Below are 25,270 nucleotides of genomic sequence, written 5' to 3' on the forward strand. Positions count from 1 at the left end.
AAAAGCCTGAGGGCTATAAAGACAACAAAGGCTATGAATGCATTAGCCACCAGATCAAAGCATTTTAATTAGCCACACCTGGAGGGAGTTGAGCTGCTGATCAGTTGTGAAATCTCTTTGAAACTGAATTTTAAACACACTCAAACTGCTCCCACCAGGTTTTACCTAAAAAAGGAGCAGGGTTTGACAGGTGTTGTGTGCCCGTTTTCAGAAGAGAGACTGGAACTGGCAGAACAGTGAGTGTGTTTCAATCCAAAGAGGGAACTAGATACATAGGGGTGGTCAAGGACAAGAAAAGTACCAATGTGTGAGTAATGTAACTCACACTGAGGTCAGTGGGAAACCAGTTATTTATTAATGAGGAGTGTAAAGCGCTGCTATTTCAAGACTGACCTTCTTTCTCCCCAGCTAACAACAGAAATACGTTTCAAACACAGGACACTAAGCCTTGACAAATCCTAACATTTTATCATACAATATAATGTCTAGTGTTCATATTACAAGCAGTTAACGGTAATATTATTCTTGGCATGGAATGGAATACAAATTTAAATACATATACAGTATATACACAGAGATGTTTCATAGTCTTACACAGCTGGAGGTGACCTAGAAGTATTTAACATCAGTACCAGATGAGTTCCTATCATTCAGATTATAACCTGCACAAACTGCGGAAGTAAGAATCTGTATCTTGCTGAAGTCCCTGTGCAAAGAAAGCAGATTTCAGTGACGCACAGGCAAATTGTTTGTTCAATTTCAATTTGTAAGAGCAATTGATTTTGTCTTCAGTAAATCAGAACATGCAAGTAGATTTCATTAACACCCTGCAGTATCCTACTTTACTTCTCCCATCTCTTTTGATCTCAGATAATTACAAAGTTTAGTGTTTATTATTAAGAATTTTAAACCACTTTTCAACAAGAAGTTCTCAAAGCAGTTTTACATAATAGAGCAACAACTTCAACATCCTAAATCAGTCCTAATTCTAAGTTTCCACTCCACTTGCCTCCATGCTTTTCCTTAAGTGTTGCAGCCCTGGACTTATCAGCTAACTTCAGTGGATCCTGGTTGTAGCATCTTGCACGGCTGTTCTCCTTCAAAATTTTCCCCTCCCCATGCTTATGTTACTCTGTAAATTACTATAATGCATTTTTCTTGATGATGTGAGGTGTTTATTTAATCAGAAGTGAGGGGGCTTGGTTAATTTTTAAAAGATGACTGTGTATTTTTTAAAAAACTTTTCTGTGAGCAAGTTCACAGTCGTGATAGCAATCTAAGTGACCTTATGTGCCCAAACCCTCTGGATTTAGCATCTAAAGTCAACTTCTCTAACTACAAAAGAATGCCTTCAGAAAGTGGCTATACTTCTCAGGAGGATCCTGTGCCGCATTCCAAGAGCACTGTAGTCTCATTTTATGGAAGGGGCTAGAGCTTAAGGGCAGATGGTATGCCATACATTCATCAAGCTGTAGCACTGTCATTTAACAGATCTCCAAAAGCCAAGGCCTTGAGATGCTGGAGAGCTGCCGCTGCTGCTGTGTAAACAGCAGCGGACTTCAGTAATCATTGCTCTGAGTCCATAAGTATCACAACTTTTTAAAAAGCACTGCCTTTATGCCAAGTCCAAGTCCAGCTGCAGCGCTGGCATTGATTTCTTAAGTATCTGAGCAGTAGCATCCTTCTCTTTTATTCCAGACAGATCACTCTGACCCATCTGAAAGTGCTTAAACAGCCTCTAGTTTTCTAGCTTAGGACTTCTGATTTTCTTTTTTAAATCTGCACTCAGGTTTAAAAAAGGGGGGGGGGAAATGGCTGTAGAACTTTATCTAACCAGGAAATGAGCAGAGATCAAGAAAGAAAATGAGAGTATAAATGACTCACAGGGTTATATCCAACTAAAACATAGTCAACATAGATCCAATGAAATCCATGGACTTAAGTAACTTAATCAGGTGAGGGAGGGGTGGGACTTATTCTGGATCCTAACTCCATTCAGCTCAGTCATGTGACCTGGCAACCCAGCAGAATTTACACTGGAAAAAGGGGTGGTATAAGTCAAACTCTATTTTAAAGGTAGTTTTTCCCTTTGCCAGGCTTGGGCTGGCTCAGCTGGCCATAGCCTCACCCCTCAAAGGGGTTTCAATCTCACGTACTTTATGCCAGGGTAAATTATGCTGGCGTCCTATAGTTAGGATTGCTCCCTTCGTTGGAGGGAGATTTGTTGTATTCTATATTTATTTTCTTCAATGAACATCAGGAGTTTGCTATCAAAACGGATCCAGAAAGTGTCCTGCTTAACATAGCATCAAGTTTCTGACTGTGCAGTACTAAATACTGTACGGGAAGTGTGGTGAGGAATAATTGAGCTGTCATTCAGTAATTAAATGCCATCTACTCAGAAGAGTAGCTATCTTATACTGCATCAGGCCAATGATCTAGAAAATCCATTAATGAGTTTGGAATTTGACTTCAACATTCAAGATCTGAGAGTGAAATATTGGCTAGGCTGTCCCTTGGTGAGACGGTTATTGTTGTTTAATTTAAAGGTTGCTTCCTGATTAGAGAACTCCCTCCTCTGCTATGCTAAATAACAGGTATTCCAGTATGTGTATAAATATAAATATGTTTTAAATTTTTTTCAGATTTTAATGTATGTTTAAATTGTTGGATGTGTGGTTTTTAATTGTATATTAGATGTTTTATTTGCTGTGCACCGCCCAGAGAGCTTCGGCTATGGGCGGTATATAAATTTAATTAATAAATAATAAAATAATAAATAAATAAATAATGCTCTGTTCATATAATCTGTAAATTTCAAATGCTGCATACATGATGGAACAGGGAACAAATGTTCTCGGCCATACATGCAATGTATGGTGTGACACAGGTTCTAGTGTGTATATTTGCACAGAGGGACATCTGACTTCCATAATCCTTCCACTCTTTTTTTGTAGTGGAAGAATCATGAGGCCAAGCATGTGTCTGTATATGGATGTAGATGTATAAGCTTCACCTTGTCTTACAGTCTATATTAGGGTTACCAGATCTCCAGCTATCGGCCAGAGTGTCCCGCTTTGGAGGTGTTTTCTGGCTCCCCGGCCAGACCACCACCCCTGTCCCTGGATCTCTGGTTTTCTGGTTTGGTGTGGCATGGCCACCCAGTAGGGCTGGCCGCAGGATGGGAGATCCTAAGCCACCCACCCATTCCCCCGCTCTACTTACCTTTCTCTTTGCTGTTTTTTGCAACTCTCGCAGGTTTGCCATCAATCAAGATGGCAGCTGAAGTTTCCCTAAGGGGCTGAAGCCTCTGCCACCATCTTGGTTGATGGCACACATGCTTAATACACGTGCGCATTGCTGCCATCAACCAAGATGGCGGCAGAGGCTTCAGCCCCTTAGGGAAACCTCGGCTGCCATTTTGATAGATTGCAAACCTGCACACACCACAAAAAACAGCAGAAAGGTAGGTGAAGTGGTGGAATGGCGAGCCGCTCTGAAGCTCCTGCCCTGCTATCTGCAGCAGCAATCCTGCCGCGGATTGTGGAAGGGGAGCGCAGGGCCCCCACAGCTGGTCAGCCACTGTGAGAAGAGGATGTGCTGGACTGGATGAGCCCACATTGGCCTGATCCAGCACTGCAGGGCTCTTCTTAGGTTCTTAACCCACCATCCTCCATGAGGACTAGAGAGCCACCCTTGATCCCTGGTGCTGCTCCCTCCCCAGGACTCACAGGGCGCTGCCTGGATTAACCACCCTCTAATAGTCTCTCACCCCCCCATCCCAAAAGTCAAAACAAAACCCTCCTCGCACACTTGGGTCAATGCATGTGGGTTCCCCCTCATGCCATACCTTCTTGCAGGTTGGGCTCCTGCCAAAAGAGCCCCCCTTTCCCCGGTTTCCCTCCTCCTTCAAACATGCCTTGGGCCACCCCTGGCATCATCTCCCCCCTTCGGAACTCTCTGCACTCCCTGGGGAAGGACTGTGGCTGAGTGGGCAGAGCATCTGCTTCGCATGTAGAAGGTCCCAGGTTCATCTCCAGGTGGGGCCTGGGAATACTCTCTGCCTGAAACGCAGGAGAGCTGCTGCTAGTCAGTGTAGGCAGTACAGAGATAGATGTACCCAATGGTTTGACTTGGTGGCAGGCAGCTCCCTATGCCCCCCCTTCATTGACTGCACCTCATACACTGAGGCTCAGGTACACGGCCACTCCTTTTGCCTTAAGATGCTGCTGGTAATGTGCACGCACCATGCACTAATTAATGCATGGCATATCTATAATTATTATAGGTTTGTAGACTCTGTGGAACAACTGCCCTGGTGTGCTTTCCGGTGCTAGACTAGAAGAGATGTGTTCCATACTTGGGTTTAGGCCTCTAGTGCTTGAAGCACTCCAGGGCAACACATTTTAAAATAAGAAGCATGTGTGGGAGAGTGAATAAACCTAGAAAATGTAAAAAGTGGAGGGATTTTTAAATGAGACTACTAGTGTTTCCAGCATAAGGAAAATATATTTCAGAAGTTCTGTAATTAATCTATAATATATCATTTATAAAATGTAGTAAAATTTTATAGGAGAGCTTTAGATTTTAACATCACAGGATTTAGAAAAATGTTATTGGCTTAAGCAGAGGGTAATGGGAATGTACAACATGGTGTATATAGTGGAAGAACTATTTCTCCTAAGGATTATCAGTTACCTAAAATAATTCCTGCAGTGCTTTGATCTTCATCAAATATGAACTTCTAGGTATTTGTGCAAGAGATTGGATTTATTATCTGGATAGACCATATTTCATGCTCCTGTATTCCTCTAAGATGCAATGAGTGATTTAAATAATTCATTAATTTATATTATTTGGTGGAGCTAGTGTTAATGTTAATTTATTATTATTATTATTATTATTATATTTATATCCCACCCTTCCTCCCAGCAGGAGCCCAGGGCGGCAAGTAAACAGGACGGATCTGTCCTTTAGAGAACCTGTGTGTGTGTGTGTGTGTGTGTGTGTGTGTGTGTCCACACACCCCTCCCAATATCCCTAGGAATCCATCTCTTGAAGTTTGCAAAGGATTTACTGGGTTCTTGCACAGAAGTCGAGAGAAGGTGTTTTGGACAGAAAAGGCATTCATTTTTTTGTTTGAATGGTATGCTCCAAGCAACTGTGGTTGATACAATGTATCATGTTTTATGACATCACTAGGGCCCACCCCATGATGTCATTAGGGCCCACCCCGTGATGTCACTAGGGCCTGCCCAATGACATCACTAGGTCCCACCCCGTAACATCACTAGGGCCCGCCCCATGACAACCATGTCAGGTAAGAGGAACCAGAGAGAGATGCGTAATATCTGTCCCTCGTTCCAGGCCTGCCCGGAACCAACAGATAGCTGGGGGGTGCTTGGCTCCATGCTCTGGCCTTCGAGTGCTGCTGTGCAATGCCAGGTCTGTCGCCCAGAAGACATCCCTCATCCATGATATGATACTGGATGAGGGCGTGGACCTAGCATGTATTACAGAAACCTGGCTGGATGAAGCTTCCGCTCCTACTCTGGCTGCCATGTGCCCAGCTGGGTTTTCATATGCACAGCGGCCGAGGGTTGGTAGTTGGGGAGGGGGAGTGGCGGTTATTTATCGAAGGTCCTTGGTTATCACCAGACCCCCACTCTATGAGACCAAGGTGGCAGATTGCATGTACTGAAGGTTGGGACCGAAGGGCAGTCAAGGGATTCTGCTCATGTACCGCCCACCCCGCTGCACGACGAAATCCCTGGCCGAGGTGCTGGGACTGGTCTTGGATGTGTGGGTGCAGTCCCCAAACCTTTTGGTGTTGGGGGACTTCAACGTGCACTTGGAGGCCAGTCTCACTGGAGCACCTCAGGACTTCTTGGAAACCATGGCTTCCTGGGAGCTGCACCTTATTTCAATGGGCCCCACCCATGTAGCCGGTCATGCACTCGACCTTGTGTTTGTCTCGGGAGAGGAGGGGAGTGGTCTAAAAATTGGGGATACATCCATCACCCCCTTGTCATGGTCAGATCACTACCTGGTGAGGATGGACCTTTCACTGCCGCAAACCCTCTGCGGGGTTGAAGGGCCCATTAAGATGGTCCGCCTCAGGCATCTGATGGAGCCAGAAGACTGTTCCAAGTGGTCCGGAGCCTGGTCGGTCCAGTTGCTCCGGTACTGCTGGAACATGATAAGGTCTCCTGTGATGAGTTTGCTAAACACTTTGCGGATAAAATCGATCGTATTAAAAGCGATATTCCGTACACTGTGGATACAGGGAGTGAGCCAGAGGTGATCAGTGTTGCTTCGGTGGCGTGGGATCGGTTTCAGCTTCTTCCCTCTGAGGAAGTGGACAAGGTACTTTCAACGTTAAAGCCGACCACCTGCCTACTTGATCCTTGCCTTCGTGGCTCATCATGAGCTGCAAAGATAGACTGGGAGAGAGAATCAAGCTGATGGTAAATGCATCGCTTGAAGAGGGAGTAATGCCATCAGTGCTCAAGGAGGCGATAATAAAACCAATCTTAAAAAAGCCCTCCTTGAACCCTCAAGATCTGAACAACTTTCGCCCAGTCTCAAATGTGCCATTCTTAGGCAAGGCAGTTGAGCGGGTGGTGGCTAAACAGCTGCAAGCACACTTGGAAGAAACAGATTATCTAGATCCATTTCAATCGGGCTTCAGACCAGGACATGGGACTGAAACAGCCTTGGTCGCCTTGGTAGATGATATGAGAAGGGCATGGGATAGAGGCGAATGCACCTTCCTTGTCCTTCTCGATCTCTCAGCGGCTTTTGATACCGTTGACCACGGTATCCTCTTGGACCGCCTGCAGAGGTTAGGTATTGGGGGCACTGTATTGCAGTGGTTCCATTCCTTCCTCTCTGGGAGGTACCAAAGAGTAGCACTGGAGGAGGAGGTCTCAGATCCCTGGCCCCTCATTTGTGGGGTACCACGGGGGTCTATCCTTTCTCCAATGCTTTTTAACATCTATATAAAGCCGCTGGGAGCAATCATCAGGAGATTTGGGCTGCAGTGTCATCAGTATGCGGATGACACAGAGCTCTATCTCTCATTTAAATCTTCACCAAGGTTGGCTGTGGAAACCCTGTCCATATGTCTGGAGTTGGTGAGTGGCTGGATGGGAAGGAATAAGCTAAAGCTGAATCCTGACAAAACTGAGGTGCTGTTTGTGGGAGACAAGGGAAGGTTGGGAGATATAGACCTGGTGCTTAACAGGGTAAGACTGCCCCTGAAAGACCAGGTCCGTAGCCTGGGGGTCATTCTTGACTCCCAGCTGTCCATGGAGGCTCAAGTTTCGGCTGTGAGTCGGGCAGCTCTGTATCAACTCCATTTGATATGGAGGCTACGCCTGTACCTTCCCAATCATCTGCTCCCACCGGTGGTACATGCCCTGATCACCACTCGCCTAGACTACTGTAATGTGCTCTACGTGGGGTTACCCTTGAAAATGGTTCGGAAGTTACAGCTGGTACAAAATGCAGCGGCGCGTCTGATTACAGGCGGCCGCCGTAGAGATCACATCACTCCTGTGTTGAAGGAGTTGCATTGGTTACCGGTTGTGTACCGATGCCAATTCAAGGTGTTGTTCTTAACCTTTAAAACCCTATACGGTTGTGGCCCAGCTTATTTGAAGGAGCGCCTCCAGCATCGACAGGGATGCCGCTCAACAAGATCAGGCTCAGAAGACCTTCTCTGGATCCCACCTGTCAAAACAGCTAGACTGTTGAGGACTCAAGAGAGGGCCTTCTCAATTGTGGCCCCCACCCTATGGAACTCTCTCCCAAATGATCTACGCCATGCCCCGTCTATAATGAGCTTCCGCCAGACCCTGAAGACCTGGTTTTTTAGGCAGGCTTTTGGAATGGGCTAGTTTTACTGTGTTTTTAAATTTTTAACTGTTTTATATACTGTTTTATCGTGTACGTCGCCCAGAGTGGCTGGTTATCCAGCCAGATGGGCGACTAACAAATCTCATAATAAATAATAAATAAATAAACTCAGGTTTTGGGATGCAACCCTAATCTATATGAGCCCTGTCTCCCACTGAATTCACAACCTTTTGAGATTACAGACTACATGAATCAGTGCTAAAACAGATGAGTCTTGTGGCTAGGTGTGTCTGGTGAGATATCCAGATGGACTCACTTGAGTAGACTGGAAAAGGGGCACGATAAAAGCTATGCTGGATCAGCACCTGTGCCAGGACAAGATGGAGAGAAAAAAATTATTTCAATCCTCCCACTGTCAAATTCACCACATTTCCTCCCCTTAGTTTTTGGTGTGAAGCTCTGATCAGCCAACCATTATAGATATCTATAGACATACTATTTTATGAGATTCCATTTTGGTTTTACTTTTTTTTTTTTTTTGCCATGCATTCTTTTAATGGAATCAATCTGTGGATCACTCCAACTTATGTCATTCAGGCATAATTTTTTGTTTTATTTCTTTTTCCTAATGAGCTATGTATTTATTTTTGAGGACATCCCAAAACAGCAGCTGTTTAGAACTTCTCCTGTAAAAAGTCCCCAGACAAAACTATCACATAAAAACATTTAGTAGCTTCCAACCCACAAATACCACTAATTATATTTTTATTATTCATAAAAGCCCTCCCTGGCTGCTTGCCTGGACATGATGCTTACTATAGGCAGCCAAGCAAGTAGCCACTTACAGTCTCAAAATAACACTAGAAATAGCAAACATAAATTTTAAATAGTCAATTCTTTAAAAGCAGATTATGAAATAATGTTATTTGATAATGATAGACATAAAATGCCATTAGATTCCAAGTATCAAATACTGTCAAATGCCAAATAACATATGGAAAAATATGGTAAACCAGCAGTGCTGACAAACAGCACGTCAAACATTGAATACTGATGCATGTAAAATATCACGTGTCAAAAGATCAGATGAGCATCCAATACTAGATATTGAAAAGTCTATTGTGATTGTAAGTTGTTCTAAATTGTTTTCAAGGTCGTAAGTTATTGTAAGCTGCCGTGGGACCCCAGGGTGAAGAGCAGGTAATAAACAACAAAATTTATGTTTAACTTTCAAATCTGCACTGGATAGTTCCAAGGCCAAGTTGCAGTAGCAAATTGATTGCAGCTGTTCTGTCTAGAGTAGTCAGCAGCTAAAACTGACTTTGTGTCGATGGCTCCAGACTTCAGTATGTGCATGGATAGATAATATATTTCCTTATTATCTGCTGACAACATTATCAGAGCACATACATTATGGTATGTTGACAGGAGCAAAAAACACACAGGAAACTGATGTGGGTTGGAAATTGCCACAACTTTATTGTTTACAGTGATACCTGGGTTTGGAGTGGCATAGGGCAAGGATCCTGTCATCAAATAGCCACCTATAGGTCAACCTATGGGGAGTGCCTGGGGCTCACCACCATAGTGTGGAGCACTCCTGCGGACCCTGCTGGCAACTTTGAGCTTGGGCTGATCCTGTAGTGAGACAATACTCCTTATGGTGTTCCCCCTTCAATATGTTATGAATCCTACCCAAAGCCTCCCCCACCCACCCAAACAAAAGGTGTGGCAATAAACATTCAGTTGGCATTATTGTATCCATTGTCCTTGCTATGAGGAAGGCAAAAATGTCACAGCACCTTGACCAATTGCGACTTTAAGTAAAATTCCTTCCCAGACCCATTAATGGATGACTGGCCAAAGTCTATAGTAGTGATACCCATTATCTGATGGAGGGTGGGTGGGAAAGGTGGCAGCAAGGTGAGTTCCACATCCATGGTCTACATCCAGATTTATTATCCAGGCACAGTCCCAAGGGAGCAGGATGTCCCTCAGATCTGCTTGCCCACCCTCACCCCTCAGTGCCAACATGGCTTCTGATTGGCTTCCCTTGGCAGGGCCAGCTTGGCCCACAGAGGAACCACTGAAGAGAAGGTTGGGTTCCCTCTCACCATGTCATGTAGGCAGAACACAAAGTGGTAGGGAGCTGTATCTTGTGAGATATTTTCAAGGAGAGATAAGACTTTAGGAAGACATTCCATCTATGAGGAGTATCAATAATGCAAGCATGGAAAACATACCAAGGTTTGTTAAAAATTGTGATTGCAACTGGCAACCTTTTGAAGGAAGGGACATTGGGAAAGTGTATGATCCTTGAATTTTGACTGCTGTCATCTGTCCAAGTTGGGGCTCAGCTTTTCCATACATCATTATCAATGAACTCATACTTATGCGCTGGATCTAAAGATATTTAGGATGAATACATCTACATTCACATCGATTTTTGCTCTTTAAAAAGCACTTACAGAGGGTGCAGAGACCAAGTTGGAAAAGTATCATATATAATTGATACATATGGCTATTGCTTTGGTTGTTGACATTTTTACTTTAAAAGAAGCAAGTATACATACTAATATTGTACTTGTGTTGAAAAAATGTAGTGCTATATCTAAAGCTACATCTTATAGTCTTTATTTACTTTTCAGAAGTCTTCAGATGCCATTGTACATCATTCTTCAGAAAGCAAATACATTTTTAGACTAGGTTGATTACATTTTTTTCACTAATATAATCATGTCCTTTCCCCCCCTTTTATTTTCTTTTGTTGTCTTTATGGTCTGCCTTCCATTTTGATGAAAATTTTATGAGGGAGTGCTTGATGGAAATGAAATCAATGAATCATTGCATCATAGCAATGGCTTGGATATGCAGAATTCATAGACAGGACTTTGGCTCAAATCTACAAAATAAATTTAAGGGTAAACTTTGTAGAAGATGTCCCATTCATCATAACATGATACCCAGTCATTAACAAAGGCCCAGTCCATTTGTCTGAACTAATGTCTTTCCATGTGGGCTCTGTTAACTTTCATTACTACTTGTATGTGATGATATACACTGTTACTAAAGAAGTGCGACCTCGCTGTATCATGGAAACAAAATTTGTGGGAGCTAATTTGAGGTTTATCCCATCTGTTTTTCTTTAACCTCAAAACATAGTTTAAAAATTAACACGTTAATATACCTAAAACATAAAACATCTACATACTTCTACAAATACTGAGAAATAATTAAGGGTTCTTGTACTAGACATGCAGATAAGTGTGGATCTCAATGCCCAGAGTCCAGAAAGATGATATCAGGATCTGAGACATTCTCTGGATGTGCACATAAATACCAGTAGGGTTGCTCTTGTGTCCAGAGTCTAAAACAAACCCCCCAACCTCCCAGCATTTACTAATACAGCTGATAAGAGTTGCAGCTCCAGGTCCAGGTCTTTAAAAGAAGGATGAGTGTGCCTTGCACATGTCCATTGAGAAATGATCTAATGTGATCTGGCTCACTCTCACCATGCTTCTTTTTGTAACGAACTATATGCCATCCTCAAAAGCCAGTGGAGATGGTGGGGTAGGTTTTGGAAGCTTCATATCCTCCAGCACACAACTGATTTCCAGGTCCATTCCATAATATTAGATATAATTGGTGGGTTCATGATGTTACCACACCACAAGAAGCCCAGTAGAAGGTATATATGTAATATGTAACACCTGTTCTGGTAAAACAAGGGGTATGGGAGGGAATGCAGTCCAGCCAAAAGGCTCCCGAAACTTGGGGAGATGTCAGTGAGACTCCTCTAACCTACCTGTATCATGACGACTCATTTTCAAGAGTTTCAACTTATAATGGAATCAATACAAGTGTTTCCAAATGTTTAAAAAACTTACATTTAAAGCATTTAGAAACATTTGTATTTTATATCTGCTTTGCATTTATAAGCTCTGTAAAATATATACAAATTCAATTACAAATTATTTATTAACTTTAGATAGTAGGAAAATCCACAATTTCATTTTCTTGCCATAAACTCACACAGTGACTGTGGTTTATGCCAAAGAAGAAATAAATGATCAAAAGATGCACCAAACACAAGAAGATGATAAAAGAAATGAAATCCTTTGATCATTTTTATGGCCAGTTGTTTACTATACCAAAACTGACATGCAAAGACCAACTTCAGCACCTCATCCAGTTTTCAACTTCAAGCGTCCCAAGAACTGTGCTTGTTTTAGGGGGAAAAAACTTCATGTACATTTGAAGGCATTCTTCATTAAGTGAATCAGGTACAGACCTTTAATAATAAAACAATTTAAAAAGTGGTGGTTAAAGGAGGTGATGGATTGTATATCTGTAAATGTTTCTAAGAGGCATGTTTATCCAGGTACCAATGACTAATCCTCTTGCTACAGTAAATAAATTATCTTTTTCATCTGAGAGAAGCTCAATTCACATGGCCTCTGTGTGTGTGTGTGTGTGTATTGAAAGAGAATACTAGCTTCAAAATGTTCTCAGGCTGCTATGTTAAGCTCCACCACCTGAGTGCGGACATCTCCATCACTGCGTTTAGGTTGACAGTGTTGTTGACCCTCATTGCTGTGGGCTGCACCAAAAGCTACTGTATATGTTTGGCAAGATCTAGCAACCATTTTGAGACTATTTAAGAATGTGAAATGGCCATTCCAGAATTTTACCAGATGTCAGTGCAAATCCGGAATTTAGGTTTGGTGGAATTAAATTAAAAATCCAACTCTTCCAAAATATTTTAAAACAGAATCCGGCAGTTTCATCCATTTCTACTGTATATTTGTAGGATCAACACGTCTGACTTTTGTTGTCCATGTTCAGCCGCTCTGTATGTTCAGCTTTATGTATGATTACCAAAGGTTAACTACAACAAAGATGTTATATGTCGCGGGATTTAAAATAAAAAAATATTTTTAATACGATGTAGGTTGAATCATGTCATAACCATTCCTATCTTACGATCATTTTGTATTTTTGTTATGCTTCATCTGTTAGTAATCCACAGCTTATTTATTTTCTTGTTGTGTTCACTCTTCATTTCTTTATCTGGGAGTCAGCAATAGCTGCAGCAAAGCAAAGCAAGACTTTTTTTGTTGAACAAAGCTCTCTGTAGAAAGTCATTGCTATTTTCAGTTTCCACTATTTGTAAGTTGTTTTGGTTACATGTGCAAGTTTTCAAAGCAATTTTCTGCTTTTCTTGCATTGATTTGATCAAGCTCAGTTGTAGATTAAGGATACAGTCTAGAGAAAGTTAGGAACATGAAAGTCTCCTAGAAACAATGGTCCTTTGTCATGGAACTCTGTGCCATGTTTTCTCTGGAAGGCATCCTATGAAAATAATACTTCTGTATTTCTTGATAAAATAATCATGTGTTGCCTTCTCTCTTCTTATTTTTAAGTCCCTTAATGACAAATTATTTTAACTATAACCTTCAGCATAATTGGCATTTGGCATAATTACACATAACTTTTTAATGTGATAAGGTTACCAACAGCTGATTTTTCAGTCTCTTTTTGTATTAATATGGCCTTACGTTAATGGAACTAGTATTTAACACACTGGGGACCAATTTAAATTATGTTTCCTTATAGGGCAAAATAATAGATCTCATCGCATGAAAATGGAATATACAACATACTAAAATGACATGGCAAAACATTTTCAGGTGACATTATCACAGCAAAATTCATGTGAAAATCGCCCCTTACTGAGCAGTCCTATGGCCAGGAATTCTGTTTCTGGGTTTTGCCAGCAGTTCTACTGTGCCCAGGTTATCCCTAGCTTGGGAGGAGGGGGAAAAAACGAAGGGTTAGGAATAAGTGTGGATGTGATTTAGAAATGGCTGAGAATTTCAATTCAGTTTGCATTTCAAGCCAAATCTATCAAATTCGACCATTCCAAAACAAAATGAGAACTGAAACACAGCCACCCTTCAAAATTCACACTTCTTCAAATCTTGCAATGCAGTTCAACAACTAGTGTTGACAAAAATGCATGTTAGGGGACAGTGTGCATAAACATGAATATATGAATGAAAATAACATCTTAAGCGTGCATGATATGACAAGAAATGGCTTGCAAAAATGTGTACGTTAGTCAAAATTGCATACAAAATGTGCTTATTAGGAGGAATTTGCACAAAATGGTTGGAGGATTTTCATGAGGGTTTTTTTTTTAAGAAACATAAATTTGCTGCTGATTTGAGACCTGGAGAGCACTTCAAAAACCCAGAGTCTCCTGGTGAAAACCGGATACCTGGCAACCCTAATCAGAACCTTGCTTTGGGGAAAATGAAGTTTCATGTCTTCCTATTCACTATTATGTAAAAATTTTTTTAAAAGGCTATAACTCTTTTATCTTTTCACACAATTGCTTAAAAATGGCAACTTGTAGCACCTCCTTAATGGACAACTCCTGCCAAATTTAAGACAAGTAGATGTCGTGTGTGTGTGTGTGCTGGTTGCCTTTAAGGTTTGACTTTTTTTAAAAAAAGAGAGCTCTCTATAACATACGTAGCTTCCCCCCCCCACACACACAACTTGATTAAAGTTGCAGGCATGGTAGCCCCTTCCAACGGCTGAAATACCAGAAGGATAGGTACAAGGGGTTTACACTTTGAGGGTAGTTTTTTAAAGGATTTACTTTTCCCCTGGATGTTTTGTGGACAATAATGTATGAAAATAGCATGTATCATAGAGATGCCTCTAGGTAAAAAACAAAACTGCCAAACTTCAGAAGGCTAGAAGCCGCATTTTTTGTGCTTGGTGCTTTTATATCTGATTTTTTGGAGCGGGAAAACTAAAGCTAAAAAAGAATTTATTTCCCTCTCTACATAGAAGTTTGTATGAAAATAGCAAACACTGTAGATAAGTAACCTGCAACATTTCAGAACAGTGCAGGGAGAAAGTAGTTATGAATAAAAACAGTTTGTGGGTTTGGGGGGAATTTTCTGTTAACTGAAAACAGAAAGTTCCTTCTTTTTAAATCGCTCCCAAGAACTATGGAAAGGTTATTTCCTGGTTGAAGGTAGAGCTGTTAGAAAATAAAACTCTCCTTTCTCCCTGACCTTATACAGAGAGTTGGGGAAATGTAACCATTTGAAAGAGATGGGCAGTCTGAGTTCTCTTGGATCTCCAAAGCTCCACCAAGGCTCTGATGCTTCAGGAGTAGCCCAATTGTTTGGGGTGGCTCAGTGCAGACTCTCTTCACCTCAGAAGAGTCCCTAATCTCTCTGAATCTACCTGATTCAACTCATGATTTGGTATTCATCTGAACCAAATGCATGTCCATACTTTTCATCTTAATAGGCCATTTAGCATATTATTAATTATTTCATGTATTCTGCCAGCAATTGCAGGCTGTCTGCATGCAAGGTCATAAGTCAGCATAGTCATTGGGAAATGTACAATTATTATGTACTGTTCTACAGTGCAACAAGCAACTGAAAGCTTCAACCTGCTTATGTCATGTCCAGGTATAGCTAACAATAGTATATTGAGGTAGATGTAAGATACCATCTTAAGATTCCTAAGACTCCTTGACAGGCAAGAGCATATGCTTAATTTTAACAGTTCTCACATATACAGTTGTCAATAGCCTAGTCAGCCATTCTTAAAATGTATTAGTGAATACAGAGGGGTGAGCTTGCTGCCTCATCAATTCTACCCTGATCTTCCTGCATTGAGTGGGAAGGACTGATGGGTTTTGTGTGTTTGGCTGAATGTGGTCACACCAGATTGGAAGAAGAATTGTAAGCATGTCAGCTGAACATGCTTACAACCACCATTTCGACATTCTCACTCAATGCAGAAAGGATGTGGGAGAGGATGGATGTCTTAAAATTTAAGACAGCATAAATACAGCTAATGACTACTTTAGAATGGGAGAATTGTGATGCAAGTGGAAATAAAATTGAGAACCAGCACAGAAATAGTTGGATAACTGGCACTACTGCATTTACAACAGCAGATTATGCAGGGGTGGGGGGAGGAATATAGAGAGGTAGTTGTAATATTTTTTGAATAATTATGATGCCAATTTCTAAACCAAAACTCTCCAGATCAAGAATGTTCTTGTTTGTTTTTAAAGGAGGATGATGCAAGAGAAAATCGACTCAGCTTTACAGGCTATGGGATGGGGCCACCATGCATACAAGCAAAAGATGGAGTGGCACCAAAGGGACCAAATAATCCAGTTCAGCCTGCACCAAAAAGCCCTGAAGAAATGAGGAAGGTATTCATTGATCGGGCCAAGAAAATTGATACCATCTCCCGAGCCTGTTTTCCATTAGCCTTTCTGATATTCAACATTTTTTATTGGGTCATTTACAAAATCATTAGGCATGAGGACATTCAACAAAAAGAAGATTAAGGTTTCCAGTGTTTAACAGTTCTGGTTTTCTATTACTATGGTACAAATAATATGTGTACAAATACCGATTGGCTCGTAAAGGCCATGGAGGAAAAAAATCATATTTGACTTGCTATGCAAAGTCACAAGGGGATAGAAGAATGGCATCAAATGAAGATACAATATCTGTGACAACAGCATTTCGACTTGTTATTAACTAAAAGTAACCAACTTTTGTAAAGAAAAATCACAATGTTCTAAACTAAAACTCTACTGCCACCATGTTTATATATCCTGTTACATAATAGTATATTATTCCCTGATGTTCCTTCAAAGAATTTTCAATTCTATTGTATTTTTAAAATTTATCAATCAAAAGAGAGTCCCAAACGTCTTGCGATAAGCGCCATATTAACAGAGATGCTATTACACGTTTAAGTTTCCTTTAAACTTTAAAAGCCAAGATTTGCCTTGAGTTTTGATTCTGAAAAAAAATCTGTTCATGAAAGAATTTTCCTTTAAAGTGATGAAACACGTTTTCTAAATTTACAAGGCACTGCCAATGGTTTTTATAATAAATACAGGGCACATTTTTGACTATATGTCAAAATTCACATAAAATACTTCATAATGACATAATCTACAAACCACTTATTCAATGAGATCCCACTGAAGTTTTTTGTGATCCTTCAGCTCTGCTCTGGAATATGCAATTTCTTGATTGTTGGCCATGTCATAAACACAAAAAGTATACCTTGGTGAAATTTCTGTGAATTTTCAATGCAGGAAATGGTCTTATCACATTCTATACCATTCAAGAGAGTACAGTTCAGGAGGCTAGACCTTCTGTTGAATAAACAGAACACTTGCTTCTGTTAATTCGTCTAAAATGTAATGTAGATTCTATATGATAGCATGTGAGGTCAGATACTCTGAGCCACTCAGATGAGTACTGTCACCTTCAAGGCCCCAGAGAGTGAGAGGATTTTAGACACAGTTCCATGAAGGTTAAATATGCTTAATTCTATTGAAATTATGGGAAACTGTTGCACATTTAATTATCCAATATGCGCATGTACTAGGAAGTAAATGCTCTTGAAATCAATTCACTTGATTTCATTACTTCCAAGTAAAAGTGCTTAATATCAGTCTGTAAGTTTTGTAATTTTAACTGGCTTTGCACATATCTGTGCCAGACAACATAAAATGATAACTATTAGATAAGTTTTAGAACATAATTTGGAAAAAGAAAAACATTCTTATGAAAGCAAATTCAATATTATTTCATAAAGAATGCAGATACTAGACGGGAGTGAGATCCAATTGAGTCATTCTGCTTGCACAACAGACTTTTACCTGAACAAATGAAACTTACTCCAGGCCCACAAAATCTGCTCTGGATGATTGGGAGACCCTGAAGAGCAGACATTGAGGTAAACGGGGTGCAGTGGGAGGGGTGAAAGGAGATTCCATCACATCTGCTGGTGTGATGTTGGATCTCACCCTGGATATTTAAATTATGAAAACTGATTTCCTGTTTCAAGAATCTCATGATCCCTTTGTTTTCTTCTTTCAATAATGACATATGTTATGGGATTATTGAAAAAAAGAAGAGCAGAACTTCACCTAGAAAAAGTTTCTGTTTCTGCTGACAGTTCTCATAAGCAAATACATGATATGTTTTATAAGCCCATACTATATAGTTGTTATACAGAATATCTAATGCAGTAGAACTCCCAACTTGAGGTAGTATGGTCCATCTGTGAGAACTATGCCACCTCAATTATGCATATTTGAGTCTGCCTTCACTATGATCAATACAAGGAATAAGGATTTAAAATGCATTATTAAATCTCAGCAAATATTCATTTGGTCCTGAACAAAATTCTTTAGATACTCTGGGGCCACAAATGGGGGGCGGGGAATCAGGTTTCTTTCCACCAGTCATAGATTGGGGACATATTCCTTCATATAAAATGTTAGGCATGCCTTTTGGGGATACTATTTGTATTAGTTTGCATTAGGACAGTGTACTGGTTGAGATGCTCCATCTACTGCAAAGATGGTGAATTTGATACAGTGAAGGCAAGTAGCACTACAGAGATATCTAATATATTCCGGACCATGAGATGTGAATGTTGCTGCATCTAACTCTAAGATATGCCCTGTAACCTAGCCTAAGGAATATTTTACTTCATCATAAGGTATTATAAGTGAACTAACAGTTTTAAGTTTTAACAACAAAATTATTTTTACATTGAATGTAGAGTGCAAGTAGAGGGATAACGTTGGGAAATTGTCAAAAGCATCTACCGAAGCATATCACCTAATTTATCTCACTCAATTTCTTTACAATACAGAATGATAAAGAAAGATATTTGTGTTGTCTCATGCCACCAAAAAAAACCAAAAAACCAGCAACCCACTAGTGCCTCAAAAGTCTAAAATACCAGCAGGCATATGACAACCTATCACAAATAAATGGTGTTACAGGCCCTGCCAGACAAACTAATGCCTCATAGATTTAGTGCACCGCTGTGAAAACCCCATTGTCAAGGCTGGATGATTTTAGTAGTGACAAAAGATAGCAAACATGTATCCCCTGTATTCAGGTTACTGGAAGTCACCTGTTGGGTGCATCTATCGAACGGTGTTACTGCTAGGGTTGAGATGAAGCTCAACCATCATAAAATTCTGGGGTGAATTAAGGAATGTCTGTTGTGCAAAATATCCACCAGGAAGTAGGAACCAATTTACCTCCAATTTTAATGTTTATGGCTGCTCACAACCATGATGATCAGGGCCATTGTCAGAAAACTGCATAATCTGCAGCAAATTGCAGGAAGAGAAGGAAGCATTCCCATATTGCCTAGGCAAATGAACAATTCTTACAGCACTGTGCTGCAGGCAGCAAATAACAGACAGTCAGAAAACTGTCTTCACATTGCCTAGGCAACTGAGCAACTGTTCTGATTTTCTGCCACTGTGTTGCAAAATGCTGATCATTTTGGCTGTGAACAACCCTAGAAGAAATGAATGTTGAAGGTAAAGTCATCAGGGAAGGGGGCTGGGCACACACCACAACGGGTGAATTCTTCCTCTTCCCCCTCCCTCCAAGTATCAATGAAGACCAAATACAACTTCACACCTGTAAACAAGGCTGCAAAGTTATATGGTCAGGTTTGGCTGAGCTGTAGTTACTGCACTGTCAGCATTTTTTTCAGTGGGATTTGTTGGAGACCCGTTTACTTTGATATAAACAGAGGCATCTGGCTAGCTTTTGTTGGAAACAGAATGTTGGCCTAAGTGGACTATGGATAAGGGGATATGTAAACCCCAAACCATACATGAGTAAAGACATGTGGAACTGACCTCTTTCATTCTCTAACTCACTCCAGGCATTAGTGTTCCATGAGGCTGGCTAATGCATTAAAGGAGACCCTGCCTCCTGGCCTCACCTCCAGTGATACACTCCTTTTTAGCCCCGCCTTCTATACACACACACGTTCATGCATTGGGACAATTCTGAATGAGGAGCTGGTTGTTTTTGTGTAGGTCCTCTACATGGTCAGGGTTCCCAACGGCATTGAGCCTATATGAGTTCAGTTGACTCCCACTCCCAGATCTTTAGGGGACAGAACTGGACAGGCATGCATGACATAAGAGACAGCACAGTACCCTACTCTTCCTTATTCATGGGTTAGCCCTTCATGTGGCATGAATAAGGTTCTGCCTCCTATTCCTCTATCTGTCTTTGTATATTTTAGAGTCCATTAACACAAACACTCTTTGTATTCCATATGGAAGTGCAAGAGGAGACTTTTCCAGCCCTAAATTGTAATCAAAGGGATTAGTTATTTTAAGCAATTAAGATATTTAATTGCAGTTAAGATATTATTGTATGCCTATAGTACATATGCAAATACTTTGCAATCCAGTTTGCACACTCTTGTCCTCACTGCTGTGGCTTCTTAGTTTTTCAAAATAGAACAGCATGATGTGTTTTTGGCACAATCTCACCGCCTCAGCAAAGACATGCTTTGAAACAGGGCACACAGAGATCAATGTCTGCTGGCATTGCAGGAGACAGACAAATACATATTGTACACCAGTTGAGGTACCAGTCCACTCACACATGAAGATATTAAACCAACTGAATGCATTGTTGATAAAATACAGGGAAGAAAGTACTACAGGATGCGTTGAGGGCAATTTATTTGGACATACAACTGTACAATGTAAAGTGGTTTTCAATGTAATTGTTGCTAGATTTCCAAGAAGAATTCCAATTGATCTCTCCTGATCCCTAGCATGTCTTGCTTCTTGAGCAGGTATATGGCAGGCAGACGTTTAGGGTTTTCCATCAAAGTACTAAAGCAGTGGAAAATGAAGCACCTTCTGAAGTTCTCTCTATAATGCAGCTACAGGTATTAAATGCAGAGGTACCCTTTCTGGAAGAGGCACTGGGAAACAGCTTTGGAACTCATACTGCTCAGGGCAGTATTAGTCATTCTAACGTCTGTGTGGCACAAGTCATAGAGAAGGGGACTGAGCTCTTTGGTAGAGCATGTTTTCCATGCAGAAGGTTTCTCCATTTAAAAGGATCAGGTAGCAGATCATGTCAAAGACTTCAGACAGAGGCTCTGGAAAGCTGCTGCTAGTCAGGCTAGACAATACTGGACCACAGTGACAAATAATCTGACCAGAGAGAAAACAGCTTCTTATGAACAATTGTGAATGAAAATGAAGGATATCAGGGGTGGGGATGGATGAAGGACTGATATCTGATCTGAAATTTAGAAGCCTGAATCCTGCTTTTGTGGAGTTTGGGGATCTATATGGATTCAGATTATACCCATGGAGAATTTTAATAAAGAACGAGGAATAATTTCATTACAATTTACTCTGCATTGCAGGCATATTCCACTATTACAACTCTCCTGAATTTAAAGCAGCTCACTGCTTGTCAGCTTAGTACACATTTAGATGCAAGATATAGCAAAATTGTATGGTTGTGCTTCTAATTATAACAGCTGGTGTGCTATTGCTTCTCATTCACCATGGAGGTTCTATGAGTGGAAGGAAAGAGATGTTACTTAACAGGGAAATTCTACCCAATTGCTATAGGCAATGTATTTAATATAGCTTGATGAGATTTGACTGCAGGTACCATTTGTTTAAATGGAGTTGGAGATGTTATAAAATTAATCACACTTCTTCATCAGTTTTATTATAATCATATATATTTCTTGAGTTTTCTTTGATACAACATTATTACAAACTTTTATATAAATCCTTATTAAAAGCACATATTTTCTCTGTATAATACCAGGTACAATCTAAATCAATCCAAATGTGCACTTTAGATTGAAGGAGCAAAAGAAGCTACTACTGTGTATCTCTACCTGTTACAGCACTGATTAAGTTATAACATAAAGTAATATTATTTGGTGTTAAAATCAGTTTTGGATAAAATATTATCTAACCTTAAAAATATAAATTGTATTTTTACTTCATAATATTTTTATTAGCTGAAATAAGTGTTTAATATGATCATTAAGCCCAATTTAAATTGTGATGGCAAAAAAGTGACATAAAATTGCGAGCACAACATAAACCCTTCTCATGCAATTTCTATTCTCAATATCACTGGAATACAGTTTGCTTCAATGTATTTATAGCTCTCCAAGATTGGCTTCATATTAATTCTTACAATAATCCTGTAACTGTATTATAATACAAAAAATTGAAAAGAGAACATTGTGTTAAACAAGGCTAAGAGTGCTTTAGTTTGTTTTCAAAATAGCTTTGAAATCAGTTTTTTAAATTAAGTTGTTGGGAAATACAAAGATGTGCATTCAGGTTTTGGAAGGTGTGTGCTGTGTGGGAGCTTCTTTGCAAAGGTTAGAAAATGGTGCCTCCTGGCAAAACTTATGTTGCACAGTGGTCTCTGAAAATAGATGGGATTGATGGAGACAGTTGGGTTAAAGGCCATGAAATGATGTCTCATCCTATATTATTGATATGCTTCAATATTATTGCACTTCTTCACTTTCATCTCCATGAAATATGCAAGAGCCATTCCTTAAGTTAGCAATGCCAACATATGATAGGACAATATCAATGGATGAAATAGACTGACGTAAATTTTGAAATTCTGTGGATATTTAATTGTGAGCTGCATATAAAGAAATTGTGCCATAAGCTTTTAACATGAAGTTTCAACAGTAGCTTGCATGATAGTGAGCCAAGCTTCCTTAAAAGGTGACAGCCAAAAATATGGTTATAATAGTATGTTGATTACTTGTCTGTGATTTTTAAGCATATCATCCTGTGAGTTCAGTCCACACAACAGCAAATGCCAATTTCTCTCTAGAAGTATTTATTTTCAGTAAAATCCAATGAAAAGTGTCATGCATGAGTTTAAATAAACTCCTTTTCTTTCTTGTACAGTATTCCTCTATTCAGCACTACAGCTAACATGCTCTGCTGACAGAGGTGTTAGAATGTGTGCCACCTATGGTGTTCATGTAACTGTAGATATTTTCTTCTAAAGCAAGAATAAAAGCTACCATTTTTCAAGATACTGCTCAACCTGTTACCACAATTTAAGAATTGATTATTGACTGTGAAATTGTAATATTTAGAAAACAAACTGGAGTCAGGGAAAGGAATGCTGTTGGTGGCAATACAGGAACAAACATGAAGGGAATTATGATACTGAAAAGTCCTGTGAACACCCTTAAGATGTGGAAACTTTCCAGGGTGGAGGATGGTGTGATCTTTGATTAGGATTTAGAGGAATCTAGAATTATTCCTTCACTTATCCAGATCTCATAACATGAAAGTTAGTAGATATTTGTGAAATACCAACACTGAACAACTTAGGCTATATTCATCTTATTGGGGTTGCATTGGCACAAATTCATTGTCACCACGACCCACAACTTGTTGCAATGGCAATGTTGGAGGTTCTATCATCCAAGGATCTAGGAGACTCAGATGTGCTTGTAAAGATGTCTTCTGTGCATCAGTATTTCTCATGAATGCTACTAGCACTTTGATACTAAATACAATGTATATCATAGCTTTTCAAGGGCCCCCCTTTGCACTGCCTCCTAAAGCCACTCCTGAAAATCATGGAGCACTCTAAAATGGTATTCAATCTGATGTAAGTAGATGCAGCAGAAGGATAAATCAGAAATCCCACATACATGGTGTTCTTGGGACCTTAGCCTATGTATTTGTTATCATTGACAACAATAGCTTCCTTAGCAAATCCCCAAACTACATTTTAAACTCCACTACATCCTTCAAGAGCATCCAATATGGAATTTCCCTGAAATTTCCAAATGACCAACTCTTGTACCCAATCCCCATGTGCCTTCTTAAGTTCAGGGGCTTCACTGGAGAGTGGGAGGTGCTTCTAAAGAAGTACTAAAAAATAATACATGAATGCTGTGTGTGTGTGCGTGTGCGCCGTAAGGTGAATAACTTACCCACAAATGCAAAAGTACATGCACATCAACTTGTTTACGCAGTTATCTTTTCAGAAGATGTGTGTGCTGAGACACCCCTCCCCAAACACCTTTTACGGTTCAGGTAAGTTAAATTCTGGATTCAGTCTCCAGGCCTCCAGCCATCCCCTCTTTGCCATTCACTATCTAATGTCCACAAGCACTACCAGACAGTAATGTTACATCAGTAAAAAGCCCATGATTTACTAATCGTATCAAGAACCTCCAAATGTATCCATACAGTCTTATGAGTTTTGTTTTTATAGTTTACAATGTGCCTGGGGAAGAGATCTTTCTATCAAGTGGGGAGACTAGAGGGGGCCCCAATTGCCGTAGTGACAGGCAGAGGGAGGTATGGTGTTATGAGAGGGACATGCCAGGTAAGGGGAACGCGGCCCAGACATGTAGTGGCTGTGCCTTGTTCCGGTCCCTCTCATATCCGCAGGGTTGTTGGTTGTCCTCTCAGCCAACCCTCAGATCTCCAGTTGCTGCTTCTTAATGCCAGATCAGTACAAAATAAAACCTCCCTTGTCCATGATCTGATTATGGATGAGGCAGCCGATCTGGCATGCATAACCGAGACCTGGGTGGGTGAGCAGGGAGGAGTTAGTCTCTCCCAGCTCTGCCCACTGGGGTATTTGGTTCAGCATCATGGTAGATCTGAGGGTCGGGGAGGTGGGGTTGCTGTGGTCTATAAGAGTTCCATCTCACTCACCAAGCACCATGTCCATGCAGTTATGGGTCTGGAGTGTTTGCACCTTGTGTTGGGCCAGAGGGACAGACTGGGAATCCTTTTGGTGTACCGTCCACCTTGCTGCCCAATGGCTTCCCTAACTGAGCTGACGGAAGTGGTCTCGGAGGTATTGTTGACATCCCCCAGACTATTAGTACTGGGGAATGTCAACATCCATGCCGAGGCTTCTTTGTCTGGGGCAGCTCAGGACTTCATGGCTTCCATGACAACCATGGGGCTGTCTCAACGTGTTAATGGCCCAACACATACATCAGGGCATACTCTCGACCTTGTTTTTACTACTGGACATAGGGATAGTAATCTGGATGTGGGGAGTCTTACATCTCTCCCTTTGTCATGGTCAGATCACTGCTTGCTGAAGTTTAGACTTTCAGTGGCCTTTTCCCTCTGCAAGGGTGGGGGACCTATTAAAATGGTCCGCCCCTGGAGACTAATGAATCCTGATGGTTTTCAAAGGGCTCTGGGGGATTTTCCGGCTGATAGGACTGGCGCTCCTGTCGAAGCCCTGGCTAGTCTGTGGAATGCAGAGATGACCTGGGCAGTGGACATGATCACTCCTGCGTGCCCTCTCCTTTGTAGAGCTCATACAGCTCCTTGGTATACTCCGGAGCTAAGAGCAATGAAGCAAGATAGGAGACGGCTTGAGCGGAGTTGGAGACAAACTCCCGACGAATGCAATTATGCGCTGGTTTGTGCTTCTACCAAGCGGTATGTAGGAGCGGTGAGGGCGGCAAAGAAACAACATTTCGCCGCCACTATTAAGTC

The 25,270-nt window shown here is 40.8% G+C and overlaps 1 protein-coding gene across 1 annotated transcript in view; it reads left to right on the top strand.

Moving 5' to 3' along the window:
* The window catches only part of GLRA3 (glycine receptor alpha 3), a 146,880-nt gene extending 130,625 nt beyond the window's left edge, over positions 1-16,255 (top strand). The window contains exon 10 of the mRNA XM_061583966.1: positions 15,974-16,255. Within this exon, the coding sequence (XP_061439950.1) occupies positions 15,974-16,255 (282 nt within the window). The remainder of the gene's footprint in view (positions 1-15,973) is intronic.
* Positions 16,256-25,270: the final 9,015 nt, after the last annotated feature.

This window comes from Rhineura floridana, chromosome 9, assembly GCF_030035675.1.
Source record: "Rhineura floridana isolate rRhiFlo1 chromosome 9, rRhiFlo1.hap2, whole genome shotgun sequence".
Taxonomy (NCBI): domain Eukaryota; kingdom Metazoa; phylum Chordata; class Lepidosauria; order Squamata; family Rhineuridae; genus Rhineura; species Rhineura floridana.